The 24,460-nt window shown below is 46.9% G+C and overlaps 1 protein-coding gene across 1 annotated transcript in view; it reads left to right on the top strand.

Annotated features, from left to right (window-relative positions):
• The first annotated feature begins 369 nt into the window (after positions 1-369).
• The window catches only part of LOC115091627 (E3 ubiquitin-protein ligase TRIM39-like), a 60,998-nt gene continuing 36,907 nt past the window's right edge, over positions 370-24,460 (top strand). Inside the window, exons 1-2 of the mRNA XM_029601797.1 lie at positions 370-983; positions 2,771-2,866. Of these exons, the coding sequence (XP_029457657.1) occupies positions 570-983; positions 2,771-2,866 (510 nt within the window). The 5' untranslated portion in view covers positions 370-569. The remainder of the gene's footprint in view (positions 984-2,770; positions 2,867-24,460) is intronic.

Here is a 24,460-nt window from a genome sequence, read left to right as displayed (position 1 = left end):
GCGGGTGTTCCACCTTCATGGAGCGGAAGGCGGGAATGGCATTCACGGAGCGGGGTGCCAATGGTATACCACCTTCACGGAGCGGAAGGATGGAGGGCTGCCGTCTCCAAAAAACAGAGGGGTGGGTAAGAGCAAATAAGTGTACCGGTGAGGGCGTTGGCTATAGGTAATGCCAATTGTGTTTAAGCTACTTCAATATTGGTGGATCTTTAAGGTTTTAAGTAATGTTATAATTTTATTTTGGCTGTGGCCGTTTCTTCCACTCAATAAAGGATATCATGGTTTACCTTACTCTGTTGTCATGTGGGCAAGGGTGGGAGGGGCGGGCGTCCAGAAGCTACAGCGTGCACAAGTTAAGGAGGAGGGAGGTGCCATGAACACTGTAACTTTTGCTCTTTTTTAAAACTGACCTCACCCCTCCCAGATATATTCCTCAAGTCTTCAGTCTCAGCTTGCACTGTCTGGATACAAGGTGTGGCAGGACACAAAGAGAGAATCTATCTCAGACAAAAAGACTCTCCCTTTTTTCAGCCAAGAAGAAATCAGAAATTGAAACTGAAACTGAAGTCATGGCTGCAGCGAACACTGCTAAGAGTCTGCAAGATGAAGCTTCTTGTTCCATCTGTTTGGATTATTTTACAGACCCCGTGATCACAGACTGTGGACACAGTTTCTGCCGCTCCTGTATCACTCTGTCTTGGAAGGGTTTAGATAAAAACTTTCCCTGTCCTCATTGCAGGGCAATATCTCAGCAGAGGAAATTAAAATCTAACAGGCAGCTGGCAAATATGACAGAAATAGCAAAAAAGCTCTCACGGTATTCTGAGAAATGGCCAGAAGAGATTCTGTGTGAAGAGCATGAAGAGAAACTGAAGCTATTCTGTGAAGAGGATCAGAAGCTAATCTGCATGGTGTGTGACAAATCACGAAATCACAAATCACACACAGTGATCCCCATAGAGGAGGCCGTGCAGGAGTACAAGGTACGTGTAATTATTTAATTTTAGTCTTGGGGGAATTCTGCGCTACTGCGACAATACAGCAGTATCATCATCTTCTACTGCTGCTTCTGCTATTGGCCTCCTTCCTTCTTCCTGTTCACAAACCGATTGTGGATCTGAGGCCTCTTCCCTTCCTTCCCTGCTCCTGCCGTGCTGAGGACCTGTGGGAGAGAGTTTGCTGGACTCTCTTCCCTGCAAGGCAGCCTAATTTCCCCTCCACCACAAATTCCCCTCCCTGCTTCTGCTGCTGCTCTCTTTCTCACCTGCAAGGTTCCTGCCCTTCCAACTGAATTTAAGGGTTTGCATTTACCTTTCTTTTTTCCCCTACCTTCTGGAACAGGGCAGGCTTCTGGTGGGGCTCAACCTGGGGAGAGAACTGGCAGAAGTTAGGAGCCTGCTTTAAAACCCCTGCCCAGTATTTATTTATTCATTCTTATTAACTGCTCAATCAGGAACACCCTGGTTGGTGCAGTATACAACAGTTTAAAACAACACATAATACAATATAAAAATAATTAATCAACCACATCAATAAAATAAATTTACAAATTAAATACAGCAATTTAAAATTAGAAATAAAATAAAAACTGAAAAACAGATGCCCACAAATAACTGCTGATACCTATAACCTAACAGGTACGAACTTAGATTGTATGCCCTCTGGGGATAGGGAAATACTACAATACCTGAATGTAATCCACTTTGAAGTGCTGAAAAAGTGCGAAAAGTGGAATATAAAAATCTAAAATAAAAAATATAGCCAAGGTTTTACCTTTTTCTGGAAGGCCAGGAAGTGACTCCATCCCTAACTCTCTCAGTGCTAAGTTCAGGACCTGAGAAAATCCTTTTCCTAATTGAGCTCTTGGTTACTGTCTTAACTGATGGAACAAGAAATTGAATCTCTGTTGCTGAATGAAGATATCTCTTCTGCTTGTAGATCTTCACCAGTTGTTGCAAGTATCTTGCCCCCTGCTCTTTAACCACTTTATACATTAAGGGGAAGTTTTTGGTATGTGTGCATGCGCACGTCCATGTGCGTGCACTTCCTGGCGCGCGCACATGGACGTGCCGATTTTATAGTATGCATGTGCTGGCGCGCGCATGTTATAAAATCTTTGGGTTGTGCGCACATGTGTGCTGGATTTTGTAATTCATGCGCGCATGTAAATGCAGAGCGCACAAGGGGGGTAGATTTGTGCAAGTTTCACGTGGCGACGCATCGCAGCCTTCCCCAGTTCCCTCCCAGTCCGCTCCAATTAAGGAGCGGACTGGGAGGGAACTTCCCTACCCTCTACTCTAACCCCCCTTCCCATTCACCTCTCCCCGCCACCCCTAAACACTATCTCCTTCCTTTTTTTTTCTTATTTCATTGCTTACTGCTCCAACGGATTGACCGAATAGCCCCCTCCCCTAGTTCAACATTCACTCTAAAATGAAGCATCCCCCCCAGATACTTAGCTCCTTCCCCGGTTTCTACGCTGATTCCTAAACATAACATATCTCCCCACCTACCCACCCTCCCACCGGTGAAACCCCCCTCTCCACACACACACACACACTCTCCCCACATTAATGGTATCTTCTGATTAAACTCCAGTAGGGGACTAACAGGATATCTACATGAGGAAGGGTTTGGGTATTTTTTCTGCTTTTTCAGGAGACTAAAGGTTACTTACAGTCTTAAGGAATGATAAGCTCAAGTATAGGCTGATATTGGGGCCTGAAAAATAATTTTGGAATTCTTAAAATGCATGTTTAATTGTGTACAGGAAAAATTTACAGATTGCCTGAAACCTCTGAGAAAGAAGCTGGAAGCAATTCTAACATTTAAATCAAGTGAAGAGAAGAAAGCTCAAGAGTTGATGGTAGGTGCCTGTAATTTTTCCAATCGCTGTCTTTATAAGCTGAATAAGAGCAATAGAATAATGGCACTGACTATGCTTCGTTAAACAGGGCATGGACTGTAAAGACTGATAGCAGGCATTTCATTGAACAATACATTTCTACCCACTTTCCTTAAGACAAGTGATACTTGCACTCTGATGCATCATAAGAAAGTGAATTAAGACATGAAAGTGTCTTTTCAAAATGAGATCTCAAAGGCAATGTTATCTGTAACTGTGGTCCAGTAAATAGTTATTTCTGATTGACTCTAGTGAGGCCCCACAGTATACAGTTTCTGATTTTGAAGTTTCTCCTGACATAAACCCCAGGGGTAGCAGAAAACCTTTTTGTTTGGGGGAGGGAAAGCCAAGCTTCTCCGGCTCCTTTACTCCACCCCTCTCACTGCCTTCAGCTCTATCCCTGCACCCACTGCCAGTTTCTTACTTTATGTTTATAGTTAATGTTATTCCTTTTTTTACTTACATTTTTCATATAGTGAGCTATATATCTATATCTATAAATAAGTAAATGATAAATTGTAATTTATTCAGTCCCAGAACAACCATCAAAATGCTTGATAATAGAAAACAAGAAACAGATAAAAGCAGCATTACTAATAGAAATGTCAGTACTAAGCGACTCTTCTGTACTTTTATGGAGAGACAGAAGATCATCAAGTAATCAGAGACCGTACAAACATGGCCTAAAGAAAAAGAAACAGTCCTATTTGTTTGGGCACCACTCACCTCATTAAAACACTTCCAAGCTCACCTCCTTGATATGTCGCTTGTATATATTGCACTGTACAAGGATCAGAAAGAAGCTGTTTGGCACATTGCAAGTATTATGAAGAACACTAGCAGTAAATTTGAGAGTCTGAGATCATAGCTAATGTATTTTACCCTGGTTTAAGAACGAGGTTGATTCTTGTCATTGTGTGTGCAAGCAAACCCAATGTAAATCCTGTACCTCTAGTTCTTTAAATATATACTCTGTATTATCCATAGGAACCCACCGCCCCTCCACATATACACACACACACACACACTTCTAACAATGGTGGAAAAGCAGGATATTTCCCCCTACACTTCACAGTACAAAACAATTCTGCTGTCATCTAAGTAAGGGTTTCTCAACCTTTTTTTTTATGTCACGGCACACTTTCAAGTTTGCTCAAGTCTTGTGGCAAGCAGACCAAATTTTTCCTAATTCTCACTCCGTGCCCCCTCATCAACAAGAGGAGGGTAGCACTTTTTATTTATGTGTGCCTCATTCTGCCAGCTTCGATCTGACATCTGAACATGCAGAATCAGCCAAGCCTTTGAGATTACAGGGCCTCACACATTCAAACATCAGATTGAAGCTGACAGAGGAGGTGCATATAGGTAAGAAGCACTGCTCTTCTTCTTCCAGTAAGAAGGAGGGGGGAGGGTAAGGTTACTAGAGTTCTGCTGGGTGAATCTGGGACACTTGTTCCCTGTAGTGCAAATAGTGAAGAAGCAGTTCGTTTTGGTGGGAGGGAGTAAGTCTAGTGGACTGTCCCCATGCAAAATTGTAGTAATTTACTCTCAAAATATACCTCAAAGCACATTCTTCAAGTTTTGTAAACACAACATATTTTTGGGCTCAATACAAAAACTTCCGTGCTGGTGGGTATGACCTGCATACAAGAGGTTTAATTATAATTATACTGCAGAAAGTCAAAAAATAGCCAACAAAATTCAACTCTTCCAATCATGTAAATTTTATGTGGGGAACATGTCCAGGTTAGAGACTTTGATCAGTGTCACAGTATATTTATACTGATATTAATATTCTTTATCAGGCAATAAACTTTCCAACCTTTGATATCTCTGGCTTGGTTTTCTGGCTGTTTGTATCTCTTTCTTTTTTCTCATTCTCAGGTCTTCTCTGTTCCTTTATTGTTTTTGCTATCTCTTTCTCCCTCTCTTTCTCTCTCTTTCTCTCTGGTGCCCTCTTTCTTTCTTTCTCTTTTCGAGTAGATAATTTAATACTTTCTCTGCCCTTGATGCTCCCCTCTTTCTCCTACTTTCTCTCCTCTGTTCATCATTCTTTGTCTTTTCCATTGTCTCCCAGAATTCCCCATCCTCAAACATCTCCCTATTCATGAGTCATTTCTCCATCTCTATCTTCCCAGTACCTGTCCTCTTTCTCTTTCTCTATCCTGGCTTCTCTTTTCTTCTCCATCACTCTGCTCCTTATCCAGGATTCTTTCTCCCTTCTTCCTCTCCCTCAGTCCCTGGTCTTCTCTCTCTCTCCCTTCTCTTGCCCCATCCTGATTCCAGCCCCCTTCATAGCTGATTCTCTTGCTACCTCTCTTCTTCCCCTTTTCCCTCCTTCTCCCCTCCCCTGGTATGGCCCGGCCTATCTTTTCAATCCTATCCCTGTCCCCCTCCCTCACCACCAGCAGGATCAGCAGTACATAATACTTGGTCAGCATCATGTGCCTCTCCTCGAGCATTCACCCACTTTTCCCCTTGTTCCCTTTCAGCATTCACCCTCCCCCTTCCTTTCCCACAAATCATTCTCACCTGGCTGCATCTCTGAGTGACTTCCTATTCTGCTGTCATCTCAGTCCCAAATCTCTGCAGCACAGACATCTATGGCATGGAGCAGTGACTCTCCAACTAAACAGAGCACAGCAGAGAAGAGCCCTGTACTCCAGGAAGCAGATGGGGGTGGGGAGGGGCTAGAACAGAGGAAGAGGCTCTTCCCTGCCATTCCCTGCTGCTGTGAGGGCTCCCTGCTCCTGCCCCTCCCCTCTGGTCTATCTCAATGTTGGTTGCCATGGGGGACATGCAGGTGGGGCTGAAGCAGCGAGCAAGAGATTAGAGGGTTGGCCAACCTTTCACGCACCAAGAACCAAGAAATCAGGATGCACAGTACCAAAAAGCCTCACATTTCCAAAAGATGAGAAGTTGGGGGGTGGGGGAGGGGTTGGGGGAGAGCCATCCTTCCAACAGTATCTTTCCCTCTCTCAATCCATCCACCCTTTCCCCAAGGTCTTGTGGAATTTAGAGTAGAAAGACCCTTATTTTGTGGGTCTTGAGGTCTCCATCTTCATAGGTCAACAATACAGAACAGAGTAAATCAGTGGAACATACATACATATATTTTGTAGAACTTAGAAAGACTGCTGTTTACTAAATTACTGTAATGTTATGAAATTATGTTGAAATCTTAGAAATAGGTTTATTGTTAGATCTGCACCTAGACCCATAGTCATAATACAGTGCTAGCAGTTTTTTTAATAATGAAAAACATTACAAAGTATTGCATTAGTATTGCATCAGACACCTCAGCATGGTATGACTGATGAAATCTAGAATAGAGGAAAAGAGGTGTTGCTTCAGTATTCGAACATAGGTATATGGGGTAGTACCTGGGTACAGACTTTTGATTAGGTCTGTGATTGGACCAGTTGTATGATAACAAAAAATAAGGATGTGAAGAAAGAATAATGTATTAAATGATTATATAATCTTTTAATGAAAAATTAGAAAAAGATTAGCCCCAGTCTTATGTTTTCAGAGAGAGAGAGAGAGCAACTTGCCATTGCCTAGTAGCTTGTTTTATTTTTTTCTTTGAATAAAATCTATTAAGATGAAGTATTGTTTTCTTTTAAGTACAGTTACTTTTATTGCTAAATAAGTTAGCCAGAACCAGTTGCTCGATGGAGATAAGGAATAAATCCAGGGTCTTCTGACAGCTGCTATTAAACTGCTAGGGTCTTTTTAAACCGTAAATCCCATAGTCTCTCTCCTTCAATTACATCCTGTTCCAGGCAGTCTCTTTCTCAATCCACAACCCTGCCCTCACCAGTCAGTCTCATTCTATTCCCATTAGCCTCTCTCTCAGTTCTTTATCCTGACCTCACTAGTCTCTCAATTCTCCCACCAGTCTCTCTCTTAATCCCCCCACTCTCTTCCCCCCATTCTCTCTCAGTTCTCTCACCTTGTCCCTCCAGTAACTCTTTCAATGCTCTTACCTTATCCACACTGTTTCCGACCAGCATTTTCTTTCTCCCCCCTTTGCTCTGCCTAATGTCTGTTTTTTCTCTCTTGTCCATATCACTCTCTCAATCACCCCAGCATAATATTCCCCAAACCCCACAAGAACAATAACAGGGGCTTAGCAGCTCCAGCATTAACCCTATCCCAAGTGCTACTCTGTCCACCTTTCCTCACCCTGTGTCTGCCACCAATATCTCCCCTGCTCCCACCACCTTTTACTCTCTCTCTCCCTCTGATCTCTCCCCTCCAGTGCTCTTTCTCATACATCCTCTACAGCAAAGCTTTCCAAACTGTGTGTCGTGACATGTTAGTGTGTCGCCTGCAGTGTGCAGGTGTGTCGCGCGCCGTGCCGTCAACTCCAACATGAGTTTGGGCTTTTTTTTTCTAGCGATTCACTTTTTTTTTTTTCAAGTTCGCGGGTTGCTTATTATTGGGCGATTTTTGCTGTCAATCGCATTTTTTTGGGGCTTGGTGGGTAGGACTTGAGCCCAGCTGCCCTGTCATTGGCTGCTGCTGCCGATGAGGCCTGGCCACAAGGAGTACTGACTGCAAGCAACAGTGTCTGGTGATCATGGAAGGTGTTATGCAGCACGGCAGGCTTGAACTGTGAAGGGAGTGGAAGAGGTACATGCACAATTGAATCTTTATGGGTAGAAATCCCTTGTGTGTCGGGGAAGACTATAGTGATAGGAGTATACTACCGTCCGCCTGGTCAAGATGGTGAGACTGACAGTGAAATGCTAAGAGAAATTAGGGAAGCTAACCAAATTGGTAGTGCGGTAATAATGGGAGACTTCAATTACCCCAATATTGACTGGGTAAATGTATCATCGGGACACGCTAGAGAGATAAAGTTCCTGGATGGAATAAATGATAGCTTTATGGAGCAATTGGTTCAGGAACCGAAGAGAGAGGGAGCAATTTTAGATCTAATTCTCAGTGGAGAACAGGATTTGATGAGAGAGGTAACGGTGGTGGGGCCGCTTGGCAATAGTGATCATAATATGATCAAATTTGATTTAATGACTGGAAGGGGGACAGTAAGCAAATCCACGATTCTCGTGCTAAACTTTCAAAAGGGAAACTTTGATAAAATAAGAAAAATAGTTAGAAAAAAACTGAAAGGAGCAGCTACAAAAGTAAAAAGTGTGCAAGAGGGGTGGTCATTGTTAAAAAAAATACCATCCTAGAAGCACAATCCAGATGTATTCCACACATTAAGAAAGATGGAAAGAAGGCAAAATGATTCCCGGCATGGTTAAAAGGGGAGGTGAAAGAAGCTATTTTAACCAAAAGATCTTCATTCAAAAATTGGAAGAAAGATCCAACAGAAGAAAATAGGATAATGCATAAACGTTGGCAAGTTAAATGTAAGACATTGATAAGACAGGCTAAGAGAGAATTTGAAAAGAAGTTGGCCGTAGAGGCAAAAACTCACAGTTAAATCTTTTTAAAATATATCCGGAGCAGAAAGCCTGTGAGGGAGTCAGTTGGACCTTTAGATGATCGAGGGGTTAAAGGGGCACTTAGAGAAGATAATTGTTACATTCTGGTGGTTTAGTGTGCCATTGGGCCTCAGCCTGGACCCAGACCTTCAGAGCCAAGCTGAGGGTTGACAGTGGCTCCACATGGCTAACGGACTGACCCTCTGCCAGGCCTGCAAGCTCCCAAGGCCAACATCCAAGGATGTTGGAAGTTGAATGGTCCTCCAACCATTCCAAGCCCTTTCGGACCTGCTGCGAACAGCATGAAGCAGCAGGCCTGGCCTGAGGTTGAGGGCAGATGGCGGCCTTGACACGAAGACAGGACTATGGTCGATGCGACGGCATCGCTGACAAAACACTTAGTTGATGCGACGGCATCCTTAATGAAGACACTTGGCTGATGCGACAGCATCCTTGACGAAGACACTTGGCTGATGCGACGGCATCACGGGCATGACGAGGAACTTGACATCCATACAGGGCAAGACACAAGGCATGGACATTGGCACTGTCTCTCAGGGCGCCCTACTCAGCCCACCCACGGGACTGAGTCGCGGACCACCCTGTCCCACTGTGCGCCTTACACAGCCCTAGAAGGCTGGTCACGGACCACGAGGAGAGCGGAACAGTGCAGGGAAGAACCAGGCAAGTAGGAACTCCAATGACAAAGCCAGTGTCATCTGAAGCTTCCCCCCAGGCTGGCAGGAACAGAGGCTCAGGAGCACAGGGACCCTTCCCACCTGCAAGCCACCTCATTCTCGGGAATACACCATCCGAGAGCACCGGCTTACAGGAACAAAAGGCTCAGGAGCACCGGACGAAGACACAGAGAAGAACATCCTGGAAGGTGGGCACATCAGGAGGTAGACGATCATGACGAGATATCAAACATGGACCGGGACCTCAGGCGGAACACCAAGACATGAAGACATGGTAGAAGGCAGACGAGACGAGGAGCTCCACGAAGAACAGAAGACCTTACAAGCTCTGGTAGGCAGGAACTTCCAGAGGGAAGTCACGATGATGCAAGACCAGGAACAGACTGATGAAGCAGCCCTTTATAGGGCTGAGGCAGGAAGTCCCATCAAAGGTGGGGCCAGCACATTTCCTGTGCCTGGCCCTTTAAATTCAGTGGAGAGGCGCGGCCGCTCGCCTAGAGGCAAGCAGGAAGCTGTGCAGGACCGCGGACAGCAGCCTACACCGACATACAGCGCGTAGAAGAGGCAGGACTGGCCTGAGACGCAGGCCCGACGTAGGCAGCGGCTCCAGCCGCTGCGGGAGACCCCGGGGGCTGCTCCAGCCGCCACTCGAGCACGGGGATGCGGCCTTAGCGCCACGAAGAAGCTGGCAACGTCGGGGGCGGTCCAAGCCCCACAGGAAGGCCACGGCTCCGACCGCGGAGCAGGAGAGGATCCAGGGTGGCCTCCGGGCCACGTGGCAGGACAGACCGCGGCTCCAACCATGCCGAAGGCCCGACGGCGGCATCCTGCCACGTCAGGTGAAGAAAGCAGCGAGAGAAAGGTGAGTCTGCTCGTGGGGAAACCTGATTGACAAACTTAAGAATAGTAAATTACCTGGACCGGATGGTATACACCCCAGAGTTCTAAGGGAACTAAAAAATGAAATTTCAGACCTATTAGTAAAAATTTGTAACCTGTCATTAAAATCATCCATTGTACCTGAAGACTGGAGGATAGCTAATGTAACCCCCATATTTAAAAAGGGCTCCAGGGGCGATCCGGGAAACTACAGACCGGTTAGCCTGACTTCAGTGCTAGGAAAAATAGTGGAAAGTATTCTAAACATCAAAATCACAGAACATATAGAAAGACATGGTTTAATGGAACAAGTCAGCATGGCTTTACCCACGGCAAGTCTTGCCTCACAAATCTGCTTCACTTTTTTGAAGGAGTTAATAAACATGTGGATAAAGGTGAACCTGTAGATGTAGTGTACTTGGATTTTCAGAAGGCATTTGACAAAGTTCCTCATGAAAGGCTTCTAGGAAAAATAAAAAGTCATGGGATAGGTGGTGATGTCCTTTCGTGGATTACAAACTGGCTAAATGTTCTGACTTGGGAGGCCAATCACGAAGATCGCTTGGGTTAATTGAAGAAGATCTGGATGTAGGCGCCTCCTGCAGGTCGTTTAGTCCAGATAGCTGGCGTCTCCAGCAGGTCAAGAGAACAGAAGCTGGCACCTCCAGCAGATCGTGGAAAACAAAGAGGTAACAGAAGTCAGTCCAGAGATCAAGAGCCAACACACTCCGCAGCCAGTCCAAGGATCAAGAGCCAGAATACCCCTCAGCCAGTCCTGGGGTCGAGAGCCAGAAGAATCCGCAGCCAGTCCAGGGGTCGAGAGCCAGAAGAATCCGCAGCCAGTCCAAGGGTCGAGAATCAGAAGAATCTGCAGCCAGTCCAGGGGTCGAGAATCAGAGAGAGTCTGCAGCCAATCCAGGAGTCAGGAGCCAAACAGGAACGACAGCCAGTCCAAGGATCCAAACGGAGAGGCAAACCAGGAACCAAAAGCAAAACACCACCAGAGCCACGAAGCCAAGGCAAGGTCTGGAGGCTCAGACCTTGCCTTAAATAGTTGATAGAAGATGGAGTCAAGCAGGAAGGAACCCCCTACTTCCTGTAGGGGTTCCTTTAAGGCCAGAAACAATCCGCCCGCGCGGCCCTAGTAGAATTCAGGGGGCGAGGCTAATCGTGCCGGAGAGACGCCACGGCCATCTTGTGGCAGCAGCACTGCCGCTGAGGCGGCTGCCGATGCCGGCCCCAACGTCGGAGCCTGGACCTGCCGCGCGGGTGAGTGACCCCCCCAGTCGCGGACTGCCGCGGCTGGCGGTCATAACAGTACCCCCTCCTTTAGGCCTCCCCCTAGAAGGCTTGGGCTTTCCAGGATGACTGATGTGGAAATTTTTTAGGAGATCCTTGTCCAAGATGTTCGAAGTAGGCTCCCATGAATTCTCTTCTGGACCGAATCCCTCCCAGGCCAGAAGATACTCCCACTTACGACCACGCTTGCGAATATCAAGAACCTCTCGAACTTGATAGGTGTCGTCTTCCGCCCTTACTGAAGAAGAAACAGGAACCTTCCGAGAGGACCAATTGAGGATCAATGGCTTCAAAAGAGAAACGTGAAATGAGTTGTGAATGCGTAGAGTAGATGGGAGGCGTAATCGATAAGTCACTGGCCCCAATTGCTTGATTACCGGGAAGGGACCGATGTACCGAGGAGCTAGACGCATCGAGGGAACCCGTAGATGAATATATCTGGTACTGAGCCAGACCTTATCTCCAGGGTGAAAACATGATGCAGGTCTCCGATGTCGGTCAGCGAATTTCTTAGCGGTCCGAGCCACTTTCAGTAACATTTGTTGCGTACGTGTCCAAAGTTTTTGAAAATGGATGGCGGTGAGCTGGGCTGCTGGAGAGGAGACAGGCAGAGGTAGCAGTACTGGTGGGGCCGGTTGATGCCCGAAGACAATTTGAAATGGAGAGGATCCAGTGGATGTACAGGAATGGAAATTGTGGGAAAATTCTGCCCAAGGCAGCAAAGCCGCCCAGTCGTCCTGTCGGGAGTTGACGTAAGAGCGCAGGAATTGTTTCAGAGCTCGATTCGTTCTCTCTGCCTGCCCATTGGCCTGTGGGTGGAAGGCCGTGGTGAAGTCCAGTGCAATCTGAAACTTGGTACAGAGACCTCGCCAATAGCGAGCCGTAAATTGAGACCCACGGTCGGACGTGATGTGCTGGGGAATTCCATGGAGACGAAAAATATATGCCATGAAGAGCTGTGCCAATTGGGGAGCGGAGGGAAGGGCGGGCAATGGTGTAAAGTGAGCCATTTTAGAGAATCTATCAACTACCACCCATATTACCGTATGTCCTTCAGAAGCTGGGAGGTCTACAATAAAATCAGTGGAGATGTGTGTCCATGGTCTTGTGGGTGTAGGAAGTGGTTGCAACTGCCCCCAGGGTTTCCCAGTAGGATTCTTGTGTTGCGCACAAACAGGGCAGGAGTCAACATACGCTTGAATGTCCTTGCGCATCCCTGGCCACCAATAGTGTTGTTGAAGCAGGTCCTGAGTACGTCTGCGTCCCGGATGCCCCGCCAACTTAGAGTCATGTCCCCACTTAAGAACTTTATTACGGAGTCTCTTGGGTACCACGGTCTTACCAACGGGAACCGTGAAGGTTGCTGAAAGCCTGACACGGGCAGGGTCAATGATGTACTGTAAAGGTTCTTCTATGTCTTCAGAGATAAATAATCGTGATAATGCGTCGGCCTTAATATTCTTACTGGCTGGTCGGTATCTTAATTCAAAGTTGAAACGTGTAAAAAATAACGCCCAGCGAGCTTGTCGCGGATTCAGGCGATGGGCTTGTTGTAAATATGTCAGATTTTTATGGTCCGTAAAGACTGTTATCCGATGTTGAGCTCCCTCTAGCCACTGCCGCCATTCTTCAAATGCAAGTTTGATGGCTAACAGTTCTTTATCGCCGATGGAATAATTGCGTTCCGCAGGTGAAAATTTCTTTGAAAAATAGGAACAAGGATGGAATTGTCCACCAGCATTGTTCTGACTCAAGACTGCTCCAACTCCCTCCGTTGAAGCGTCTACCTCTACCGTGAACGGACGTCTTGGATCTGGATGGCGGAGACAGGGTTGTCGCAGAAAAGCGTCCTTGAGAGTTTGGAATGCTTCAATCGCTTCTACCGGCCAGGTTTTGATGTTGACCCCCCTTATGTGTAAGTGCAGATAACGGTGCAGTCAGTTTAGAAAAATTCTTGATGACATGATGATAATGATTAGCGAAACCCAAAAAACATTGGAGAGCTCGTAGCCCATTGGGTTGGGGCCATTCTTTAATACACTTCACTTTGGTGGGATCCATTTCGAACCCTTGCTTTGAAACAATAGATCCTAGAAAGGGTAAGGATTCTGCTTCAAAGATGCATTTCTCCAGTTTGGCATATAATTGATGTTCCCTTAAACGTTGTAGAACTTGCGTCACATCTTGGCGATGCGACTGTAGGTCCCTGGAAAAAATCAAAATATCATCGAGATAAGCAATCACACAGATATATAATAAATCTCGAAAAATCTCATTAATGAAATGTTGAAAAACAGCAGGGGCATTAGTTAAACCAAAGGGCATAACTAGATATTCATAGTGTCCATCACTGGTGTTGAATGCTGTTTTCCACTCGTCTCCCTCCCGGATCCGAACTAGATTGTACCGCCCCCGCAGGTCCAATTTGGAGAATATTTGAGCTCCTTGCAGATGATCGAACAGTTCAGCAATAAGAGGCAGGGGATCACGATCCTTAATGGTGATAGCGTTAAGACCACGAAAGTCAATACAAAGACGTAAAGTCCCATCTTTCTTTTCAACAAAAAAGAAACCAGCCCCCGCAGGAGAGTTGGATTGACGGATAAATCCCTTCTGTAGGTTGTCCTGGATGTATTCAGTCATCACCCATGTCTCCATGGCAGATAAAGGATAAACTCTACCCCGCGGAGGAGTGGAACCTAGAACCAATCGAATAGCGCAGTCGAATTCTCGATGCGGGGGTAAAATATCCGCGGCCTCTTTGGAAAAAACGTCTGTGAATTGTGCATATTGCGGGGGTAGTTTCTGTAGTACCGAAGCGCAGATGAGGCTAGAATCAGGAGTAGATCTCCGTAAACAAGTCCCATGGCATCTGGGTCCCCATTGAATAAGTTTCAAAGATGTCCAGTCGAATTGTGGATTGTGGTGTTGAAGCCAGGGAATCCCGAGCACCACTGGGTGGATGACTTTGCTGAGGACGCAGAAGGTGATTTGTTCGGTATGGTCGGGTGCAATGTGGTAGTTTATAGGTACAGTGTGATGTGTGATTTTCCCAGGTAAAGGTTCCCCATGGATGGAAGAGATGATCAACGGTGTGGAGCAGAGTTGAGTGGGGATGCGGAGTTGATACACTAGTTCCTGTAATATGAATTCTTCCCCCGCACCAGAGTCTATTAAAGCCAAAGTGTTGAATACATGTCCACTGATGTCCAGAGAGACTTGTACGCTGAGTGGGGGAGATGGTGAGGCAAGACCTAGAGTGACTCCCCCTGAGCACCCTAGGCTTTGGAGTTTCCCGGCCGAATAGGGCATGTGGCAATATGATGGCCAGCTCACCCACAGTAAAGACAAAGGCCCGCCTTGCGACGTCTCAGACGTTCTTCAGGTGTTAGCGGTCGCGGCCCAATTGCATGGGTTCGGCCACCGGTCCCTCAGGAACGGAGGATTCTCTCGATGTAGTAGAGGAGAAAGGCGGAACGTAAAGGGTAGCCGGGCGTCTCCGTGATCCTAGAGTCTCCCGGGCCCTTTCTTGTAGCCGTCGGTCGATCCTGGTAGCTATTTCAATTACTGTGTTTAAGGAGGGTGGAAGTTCACGAGCGGCTAGCTCGTCCTTGATCCTGGCAGATAGTCCCTCTAGATCAGACCTGGGCAAGGGGCGGCCCGCGGGCTGAATCCGGCCCGCCTACGGTCTGAATCCGGCCCGCCCACTGCTGAGAGCAGACGGGGAATGAGGCACTGCTGCCTTCCCTTGCAGAGGGAAGGCAGCAGTGCCTCATTCCCCGTCTGAATGAACTGCTGCCTTCCCTTGCAGAGGGAAGGCAGCAGTTCATTCTCCGCTCCCTCGCTCCCCGATTGGCCGGCCAATCGGGGAGCGGAGAATGAACTGGTTTTTTTTTTACAGCGTCCGGGGGGGGGGGAGGAGGGAGTGACTCGAGCGAAGGCACGCTGTCCGATTGGCCGGTGCTGGGCAAGCCTTGCCCAGCACCGGCCAATCGGGCAGTGTGCCTTCGCTCGAGTTTCTTTCCTACATATGTCACGGAGATTTTTGCCGGTCCGCAGCACGCGCTCCCGGTCTCTCCCGCTGCCGTTGCCGCTGGGCTGTCTCACGTTCAAGCCCAGTGGAAACGGCAGCGGTGTTGGAAGAAGCTATGGCACCCGCGGCTGGCCTTTTCTTCTTCCCGCGCCTGCCCCTCCCGTGACCCGAAACAGGAAGTGATACAGGGAGCGGTGCGCGGGAAGGAGAAAGAGCCGTGCCGCGTCGGCTGCAGCATCGGCCCCCGAGCAATTGAACCAGCCGGCAATCGAGAAGAGAGTCAGCAGCATGAGCCTCCCGCGGCCGAAGGGATTCTTCTTTCTTGGCCTGCGGGGGCTCATGCTGCTGACTCTCTTCTCGATTGCCGGCTGGTTCAATTGCTCGGGGGCCGATGCTGCAGCCGACGCGGCACGGCTCTTTCTCCTTCCCGCGCACCGCTCCCTGTATCACTTCCTGTTTCGGGTCACGGGAGGGGCAGGCGCGGGAAGAAGAAAAGGCCAGCCGCGGGTGCCATAGCTTCTTCCAACACCGCTGCCGTTCCCACTGGGCTTGAACGTGCTGACAGCCCAGCGGCAACGGCAGCGGGAGAGACCGGGAGTGCGCGCCGCGGACCGGCAAAAAACTCCGTGACATATGTAGGGGGAAGAGGAAGTGAGTAAGAGAGAGTGAGAAGCAGCCAGCCAGCCTGTGTGTGATTGAGTGGTCAGAGAGCTGATGTGTGTGTGTATGTGAGAGGCAATGAAAGTGATTGCTCAGGGAGATGACTGATGTGTATGTGAGAGTGTGAGGCATTAGTCAGGGAGGTGACTGATGTGTGTGTGTGTGTGTGTGTGTGTGTGTGTGTGTGTGTGTGTGAGAAAAAGCATGGAAGTGAGAAGTCTGGGTATGTGGGAAAGCATGAGCATAAGAAGCCTGGAGTTGTGGGAGTGAGAAACCTGGGTGAGTGTGCATGCATGAGAGAGAGAGACTGCTTGGTAAGGTGACTGTGTGTGTGAGAGAAAAAGACTGGTGTGTGTGAATGTGAGAGAATGTGATTCAGGGAATGAGAAGCCTGTGCACGTGGAGAGTGAGCATGGAAATGAGAGAGACTGGTGTGTGTGTAACAGAGAGAAAGTGATTATGGGAATGAGAAGCCTGTGCATGTGAAGAGAGTGAGCATGAGAGTGAGAAACCTGGGTGTGTGTGAGACACAGCATGGGAGGGAGAAGCCTGTATATCTGAAAGAGAACTTGGGAGTGGGAAGCCTGTGTGTGTGTGTATGCATGAGTGAGATCAGGTGACTGGTGTGTGTGTGTGTGTGTGAGAGAGAGAGAGAGAAAAAGTGATTATGGGAATGAGAAGCCTGTGCATGTGAAGAGTGAGCATGGGAGTGAGAAACCTGGGTGTGTGTGAGACACATCATGGGAGGGAGAAGCCGGTATATCTGAAAGAGAACATGGGAGTGAGAGACTGGTGTGTGTGTGTGTGTGTGTGAGAGAGAAAGAAAGTGATTTTGGGAATGAGAAGCCTGTGCATGTGGAGAGAACAAGCATGGGAGTGAGAGACTGGTGAGTGAGTGTGTGTGTGAGAGAGAGAGACAGAGAAAGTGATTATGAGAGTGAGAAGACCATATATGCAAGTAGAACACGGGAGTGGGAAGCCTGTGTGTGTGTGTGTGTGTGTGTGTATGGCATGAGAGAAACTGTTCAGGAAGGTGACTGGTGTGTGTGTGCCAAAGACTGTTTGGGAGATGATTGGTGTGTGAGAGACAGAAACTGGTCATGGGGGCATGATTGGTATGGTGTGTGTGTGAGAGACATGGGCACTAAGGAAGAGGACCATAAGTATAGAGCTTAGCTTCTACTGCTGCTTCTGGTGTGTGCCATGGCCTGCAGGGAAGGGGAGTAGGAGAGCTGCTGGAGGGGGTAAGTAAAGGTGGCTTTAAGTTTATTTTTCTTGACTGCCATTTTAATTGTATGATGTCTGCTTTTTTGAAATATTTTATTGGTGTTTGGAGAATGTTTAATAGTTTTTATGAGTTTTTAATTGTTGGATGTTATTCTGTTCATAGCTATTTAGAAACATTTATTCTGCTTATTAGTATAGTTTTACAATTATTTCTGTTTGGGGATCTATAGCTGCTTGTTAGTTCTGTTTTCCTAATAAGAGGTGTATTGGTGTTTAGGGTCTGATGTAATATTTGTAGTGTTGCCTTTTCATAGATAGGGTTGCTCCTGTTTGAGTGTATTCCATAATACAAGTGTAACTGTGTGCAGATTAGTTTATGTGCATTACTACAGATCCTGGGAGTATGTTAGGTCGGTTCTGTGTCTGTTACCGAGATGAGATATTTTGCTAGCATGTAAGCGTTTGTATCTGTCTTATTTGTTGTGTTTTCTCAGAGGACATACATTGGTGGTAAACTGCTGTCTTTTCATAAGGAGGGCTATTGAGAACTGAGTTAATTATATTAGTCCGGCCCTCTAAAACCATCCCAATTTCTCATGTGGCCCCATGGGAAAATTAATTGCCCACCCCTGCTCTAGATAAATGGATCGTAGAACAGATTCTTCCCAATGAAGTTCCATCGCCAGCATCCGAAATTCGATGTTGTAATCTGAAATAGATCGTCCTTCTTGTCGAAGATGCAACAGATCCGTACTGGCAGCAGCTTGCTTCCCTGGTTCCTCAAATGCAATTCGGAACAGTTCAGGAAATCGTAGTAGATCCTGTAATACTGGATCCGAGCGTTGCCAGAGCGGAGAGGCCCAGGTCAGAGCTTTACCTTCAAGTAATGAAAGAATATAGGTGGTTTTCGTTATATCATCCGGAACAGAGTTCGTTGAAGGCGAAAATGCATGATGCACTGATCCAGGAATCCCAAGCATAAACGAGGATCCCCGCCATATCGGGGTGGCGTGGGTAGAGGAAGAACAGGCGGATGGTAGTTTTGAGTAACAGGCGAAGCTGGTACTGGCGGAGGAATGGGAGCCGGAGGACTAGAATGTGTTACGACTACGGCGTCAAGCCGAGCGTTGAGTCGTTCTATTGAGGCAGCCATGGATTCTAGCATATTCTGTTGCTCCATGATCCTCTGAGCCAACCCAGGAACTGCTCTTAGGGCGGAAACCTCGGCCGGGTCCATGGCCTTGGCTTACTGTTCTGACTTGGGAGGTGGACCCTTGGTCCGGCGAGGGATGAAGTCCTCTCGTCGGTAGGCGAGGCCAATCACGAAGGTCGCTAGAGGTAATTGAAGAAGATCTGGATGCAGACGCCTCCTGCAGGTCGTTTAGTCCAGATAGCTGGCGCCTCCAGCAAGTCGAGAGAACAGAAGCTGGCGCCTCCAGCAGGTCGTGGAAACCGAAGAGGTAACAGAAGTCAGTCCAGAGGTCAAGAGCCAACACACTCCGCAGCCAGTCCAAGGATCAAGAGCCAGAATACCCCTCAGCCAGTCCAGGGGTCGAGAGTCAGAAGAATCCGCAGCCAGTCCAGGGGTCGAGAATCAGAGAGAGTCCGCAGCCAATCCAGGAGTCAGGAGCCAAACAGGAACGACAGCCAGTCCAGGGATCCAAACGGAGAGGCAAACCAGGAACCAAAAGCAAAACACCACCAGAGCCACAAAGCCAAGGCAAGGTCTGGAGGCTCAGACCTTGCCTTAAATAGTTGATAGAAGATGGAGTCAAGCAGGAAGGAACCCCCTACTTCCTGTAGGGGTTCCTTTAAGGCCAGAAACAATCCGCCCCCGCGGCCCTAGTAGAATTCAGGGGGCGTGGCTAATCGTGCCGGGGAGACGCCGCGGCCATCTTGTGGCAGCAGCACTGCCGTTGAGGCGGCTGCCGATGCCGGCCCCAACATCGGAGTCTGGACCTGCCGCGCGGGTGAGTGACCTCCCCCCCAGTCGCGGACTGCCGCGGCCGGCAGTCATAACACTAAAAGACAGGAAACAGAGAGTAGGATTAAATGGACAATTTTCTCAGTGGAAGGGTGTGGGCAGTGGAGTGCCTCAGGGATCTGTATTGGGACCCTTACTTTTCAATATATTTATAAATGATCTGGAAAGAAATACGACAAGTGAGGTAATCAAATTTGCAGATGATACAAAATTGTTCAGAGTAGTTAAATCACAAGCAGATTGTGATAAATTGCAGGAAGACCTTGTGAGGCTGGAAAATTGGGCATCAAAATGGCACATGAAATTTAATGTGGACAAGTGCAAAGTGATGCATATAGAGAAAAATAACCCATGCTATAGTTACACAATGTTAGGTTCCATATTAGGTGCTACTACCCAAGAAAGAGATCTAGGCGTCATAGTGGATAACATATTGAAATCGTCGGTTCAGTGTGCTGCAGCAGTCAAAAAAGCAAACAGAATGTTGGGAATTATTAAAAAGGGAGGTGTTAAAATCATGCGAGATCTAGAACGGGTAGATGTGAATCGGTTTTTTACTCTTTCGGATAATAGAAAGACTAGGGGGCACTCCATGAAGTTAGCATGTGGCACATTTACAACTAATCGGAGAAAGTTCTTTTTCACTCAACGCACAATTAAACTCTGGAATTTGTTGCCTGAAGATGGGGTTAGTGCAGTTAGTATAGATGTGTTTAAAAAAGGATTGGATAAGTTCTACTGTGTGGTGTTCTCTTTGCACAGAAAGTAGAATAGAGATCTCGTCCAATTACTTCTAAATGCTTATCATTTTGGCATACTCATTCTGTATTGTGATCAATATCAGACAATATGGTGTCAGTAGTGTCTAGGAACGCGCTTGTTACTGTGTTTGTCTCTTAACTGTTTCCTCATAACTTATAGACATTTGCGTTTGGTTGAAATTTAATTATATGGTTAACTGTTTTTGAGTTGCACTGCTTTTACACACCCGCAAGATAAGAGAGTATCTGGTGTCAGTACCCCATGTTCTTTCATGTATTTGCAAATAATATGAACAGTGCAAATACTATGAGACTAAAATATTTCTGCATTACACCGATCTCTTTTGTTCTTCGTCGCTACACAGCTATATTGGATCGGCTTCCGTTTTGTTTTTTGGGACCATCTGTGATTCCTTGTCAAGCCTTGACCTCCATCTGCCATGTTCCTTTCTCAAGCCTTGTGTCCATCTTAAGCCATATTCCTTTTTCAAGCCATGCTTCAATCTTCAATTCATGCTTCAGCCTCCGTCACGTCCAAGTCTTCAGTGTTATGTCCATTCTCCAATGTCTTGTCCACAGCTCCAGAGTCACCTTCAAGAGTCCTCTGCCTCTGTCTGTTCTCACTCATATCAGCTTATTTGGGCAGTGACTTGCGAAATGCCCAGATGTAGCACAGTACAAGCACAGGTTAAGGTTACAGCACCTCTGCTTCTCGTCTGCTGACAGCTTGAAGTGATTCACCTGCATGGCTTCTACTGATGCTGGTCCCAGCTCTGGGGGAGAGCGGGAGTTTATTGGACACTGGAAATTCAGGTTGAGGTAGATAGGGCAGAGAGCTGAGCCTCTCTCTTTGGTCCGTTCCCGAAACCTCAGGTCTAGCCATACGGCTAGGCTAATCAGGTCTTCCAATGTATCCGGCAGGTCCTGGGCAGCCAGCTCAACTTTAATGTACTCCGAGAGTCCTTGTCTGAAAATAAAAATCAGGCTGACACTGCCCTACTGAAGTTTAGAGGCTAGGGTGTGGAAGTGCACTGCGTAAGAACATAAGAATATGCCATACTAGGTCAGACCAAGGGTCCATCATGCCCAGCATCCTGTTTCCAACAGTGGCCAATCCAGGCCATAAGAACCTGGCAAGTACCCAAAAACTAAGTCTATTCCATGTTACCGTTGCTAATAATAGCTGTGGTTATTATATGTCAACTTAATTAATAGCAGGTAATGGACTTCTTGTCCAAGAACTTATCCAATCCTTTTTTAAACACAGCTATACTAACTGCACTAACCACATCTTCTGGCAACAAATTCCAGAGTTTAATTGTGCGTTGAGTGAAAAAGAACTTTCTCCGATTAGTTGTAAATGTGCCACATGCTAACTTCATGGAGTGCCCCCTAGTCTTTCTATTATCTGAAAAAGTAAAAAACCGATTCACATCTACCAGTTCTAGACCTCGCATGATTTTAAACACCTCTATCATATCTCCCCTCAGCTGTCTCTTCTCCAAGCTGAAAAGTCCTAACCTCTTTAGTCTTTCCTCATAGGGGAGCTGTTCCATTCCCTTTATCATTTTGGTAGCCCTTCTCTGTACCTTCTCCATCGCAATTATATCTTTTTTGAGATGCGGCGACCAGAATTGTACACAATATTCAAGGTGCGGTCTCACCATGGAGTGATACAGAGGCATTATAACATTTTCCGTTTTATTCACCATTCCCTTTCTAATAGTTCCCAACATTCTGTTTGCTTTTTTGACTGCTGCAGCACACTGAACCGACAATTTCAATGTGTTATCCACTATGATGCCTAGATCTCTTTCTTGGGTAGTAGCACCTAATATGGAACCTAACATTGTGTAACTATAGCATGAGTTATTTTTCCCTATATGCATCACCTTGCACTTGTCCACATTAAATTTCATCTGCTATTTGGATGCCCAATTTTCCAGCCTCACAAGGTCTTCCTTCAATTTATCACAATCTGCTTGTGATTTAACTACTCTGAACAATTTTGTATCATTTACAAATTTGATTACCTCACTCGTATTTCTTTCCAGATCATTTATAAATATATCGAAAAGTAAGGGTCCTAGTACAGATCCCTGAGGCACTCCACTGTACTCTTCAAAAGACTGGGAGCCTTGCCTAATCTGTAGGAGTTCAGATGTCTTGGAAGACATGTGACCGGGCTTATCGAAAATTTGTCAGAATTCTTGCAGGAAGCACATCAGGTTCCCCAATAGCGGATCACCTTGACTTGTTCTGCTGGAAACAAGGGTGCCTGCAATTTGACTTGCATACGACATTGGTTGAAGAAGCCTCTACATTTCAGTGGATCTCCATCGTACCTCAGGGATGGAGGCAGGTGGAACATAAGAGTAGCAGGCCATACTGCGGATGCTGGGGTGGAAGCCAGAGCAGGCCAGGCTGCGATGCCCTGAAGATATTTGGCCATGGTGTCAGCTGATCTTGCTGCTGTTGGAGTTGGTGTGCAAAGCCAGCAATAGTGGAGGCCAGATGCGATTCCACAAAGCTCAAGGCCTCAGCAAACTGTGAAGGGGTGGGAAAGAAGGAAAGGAAAGGAAAAGAGGGGGAGGGGGAAGCAGAGGGCCTCAAACACAGGTGGACGAGAGGGAAGGAGCAACGTTGGAAAAGTGGAAGAGAAAGATGGGAGTGAAGGCTAGGAGGTGGAACAGTGGAAGGGCAGGAAGAATGATGGGAGAGGGAGGATGGGAGATATAGAAAGGGAGAATCTTAAGGTCAGAGAGAATAGGGAGAAAAGAGGGAACGTTAGAGGGAGAGAAGTGGGAGGAGTTGATAAAACCTTTAGCTCCATGTTGAGTTAAGTTTTGTGCTTTAATAGTCTCCCCTTTGTTATGTTAGTTGTAGTTCAGTTCCAGAAGCTTCAGGTCCTTCAGTCTCCAGATATCCAGAGATATGGTCAGAAGAGATGCTCACTGCCTACTGCCATCCCTTGAAATAATAGTGCCCCTTGACAGCTTTGTCTTTTATGTCATCTCCTGTCATCTTGACATCTTAAGAGGATGGGAGAGATCATCTGAAGTTGATGGAGATGGGAGATGAGGGGAAAAGTAACAAAGGAGGAGCAACAAAATTCAGTTCAGTAGACATTAACTAAAAAAATCTAACCATAGGTAGCAGGAATGTGAGCCCTTTGTACTGTGACATAGTTGAAGCAGTCTCATAGGCAAACAGATGAGGTCTACGCCAGCAGCTGGTGAACAGGCCTTGTAATGGAACTTTACCTATAGCAACTGCCTCCCCCGCAGGTTGAACCTTGGGTTCTGGCGGCTGGCAGGACGTAGGTGGGTCCCTAGGGCGATGAAGAAAGTTAGAGTCCAAAGGCACACTGCGGTCAGAGCAGGCAGCAGACTAAGTGAGTCAGAGACAGGCCAAGGTTGGGGCAGGCGGCTAACAAAAATAGTTAGGTCCAAGCAAGGGGTTAGGTCCAGGGAGCAGGCAATTGTGGTCAGATCCAAGAAAGAGGTGAAGATCTAGAGAAATGCCAAGAGTGGATGTAGACACTGGACAAGATGGACAGGACAAAGTAAGGCTGGACGAGAATCAGGAACTGGGAACTTCCTGTTGGCTGATTTTGTTCATCAGCCCATAGGAAGTGATGTCAGCACAAACTGAGAGTTGCAACAGGAACAGTAGCTGGGTTCCTGTTGCTTTTCTCCAGGTTTGGGGCATGCTCAACATCACACAAGGTCTCTGGGATGGGAACTGCAAATAGTTGGTTGGACAAAGGCCTGGGTGGCCCACACCATTCTGACACCCATACATAAACCTCTCAGTAAGATGGTCCAGTCTGGTGGCTCAGTGGCATGCCCTGCCTGCTGCTTTTTGGAGGACCTGGGGATCACACTGAATAGTTGAACATAGGGCTGGGCTAGTTGGATGGGAGGGCGATATAAGCTAGGAGAAAAGCCATTCATAGCAGTGAATAGAAGCTCATAGCATCATTTCCCAATGAAGGATGGTTCTGATTCAACTGAAAGCCCAATGCAGCATAAGAAAATGTCTTGGCATAGAATAAGAAACAACGTAAGTTCCTGGTGTAGTTTAAAGTTTTATGTATGACATTTTATTGCGGCAACTCCTGAATTCAAAACAAAGACTTTAAATACGATACCCCCAACACGGTCCCGTGTTTCGCCACCCGGCTGCTTCGGGGGGGAGTTAATTTTAACAATGATCTAGAAAGAGCACAGAAATACATTAAAACCAGGAACAAGAACAGTACCGTCCAGACTAAATGCCAAGTAATTGCGCTATTACTAGTGTCTATAAAAATACATCTCTATTAACAAACATACCTATATCAATCTGACAAAGTGTTTGACAGGAGCGCAACTGCGGCGGTTTGACTGAAGTTTATAAACGCTGTCTTTTGGTGCGAAAATCATAACAGATTGGGCTGCTCTGGTGCGTAAAGGACGTCAGGACTACGTGCCGACGTCATTAACCTTATATGGGGACTGCAGGGATTTTCCCACTGACGTCGAGGACTGTCTAAAACTCACTATATGAGCTA

The sequence above is a fragment of the Rhinatrema bivittatum genome, chromosome 1 (assembly GCF_901001135.1).
Source record: "Rhinatrema bivittatum chromosome 1, aRhiBiv1.1, whole genome shotgun sequence".
NCBI classification, from domain to species: domain Eukaryota; kingdom Metazoa; phylum Chordata; class Amphibia; order Gymnophiona; family Rhinatrematidae; genus Rhinatrema; species Rhinatrema bivittatum.
Note: the sequence above shows the minus strand (reverse complement) of the source record. Positions and strands in the feature narration are given on the sequence as shown.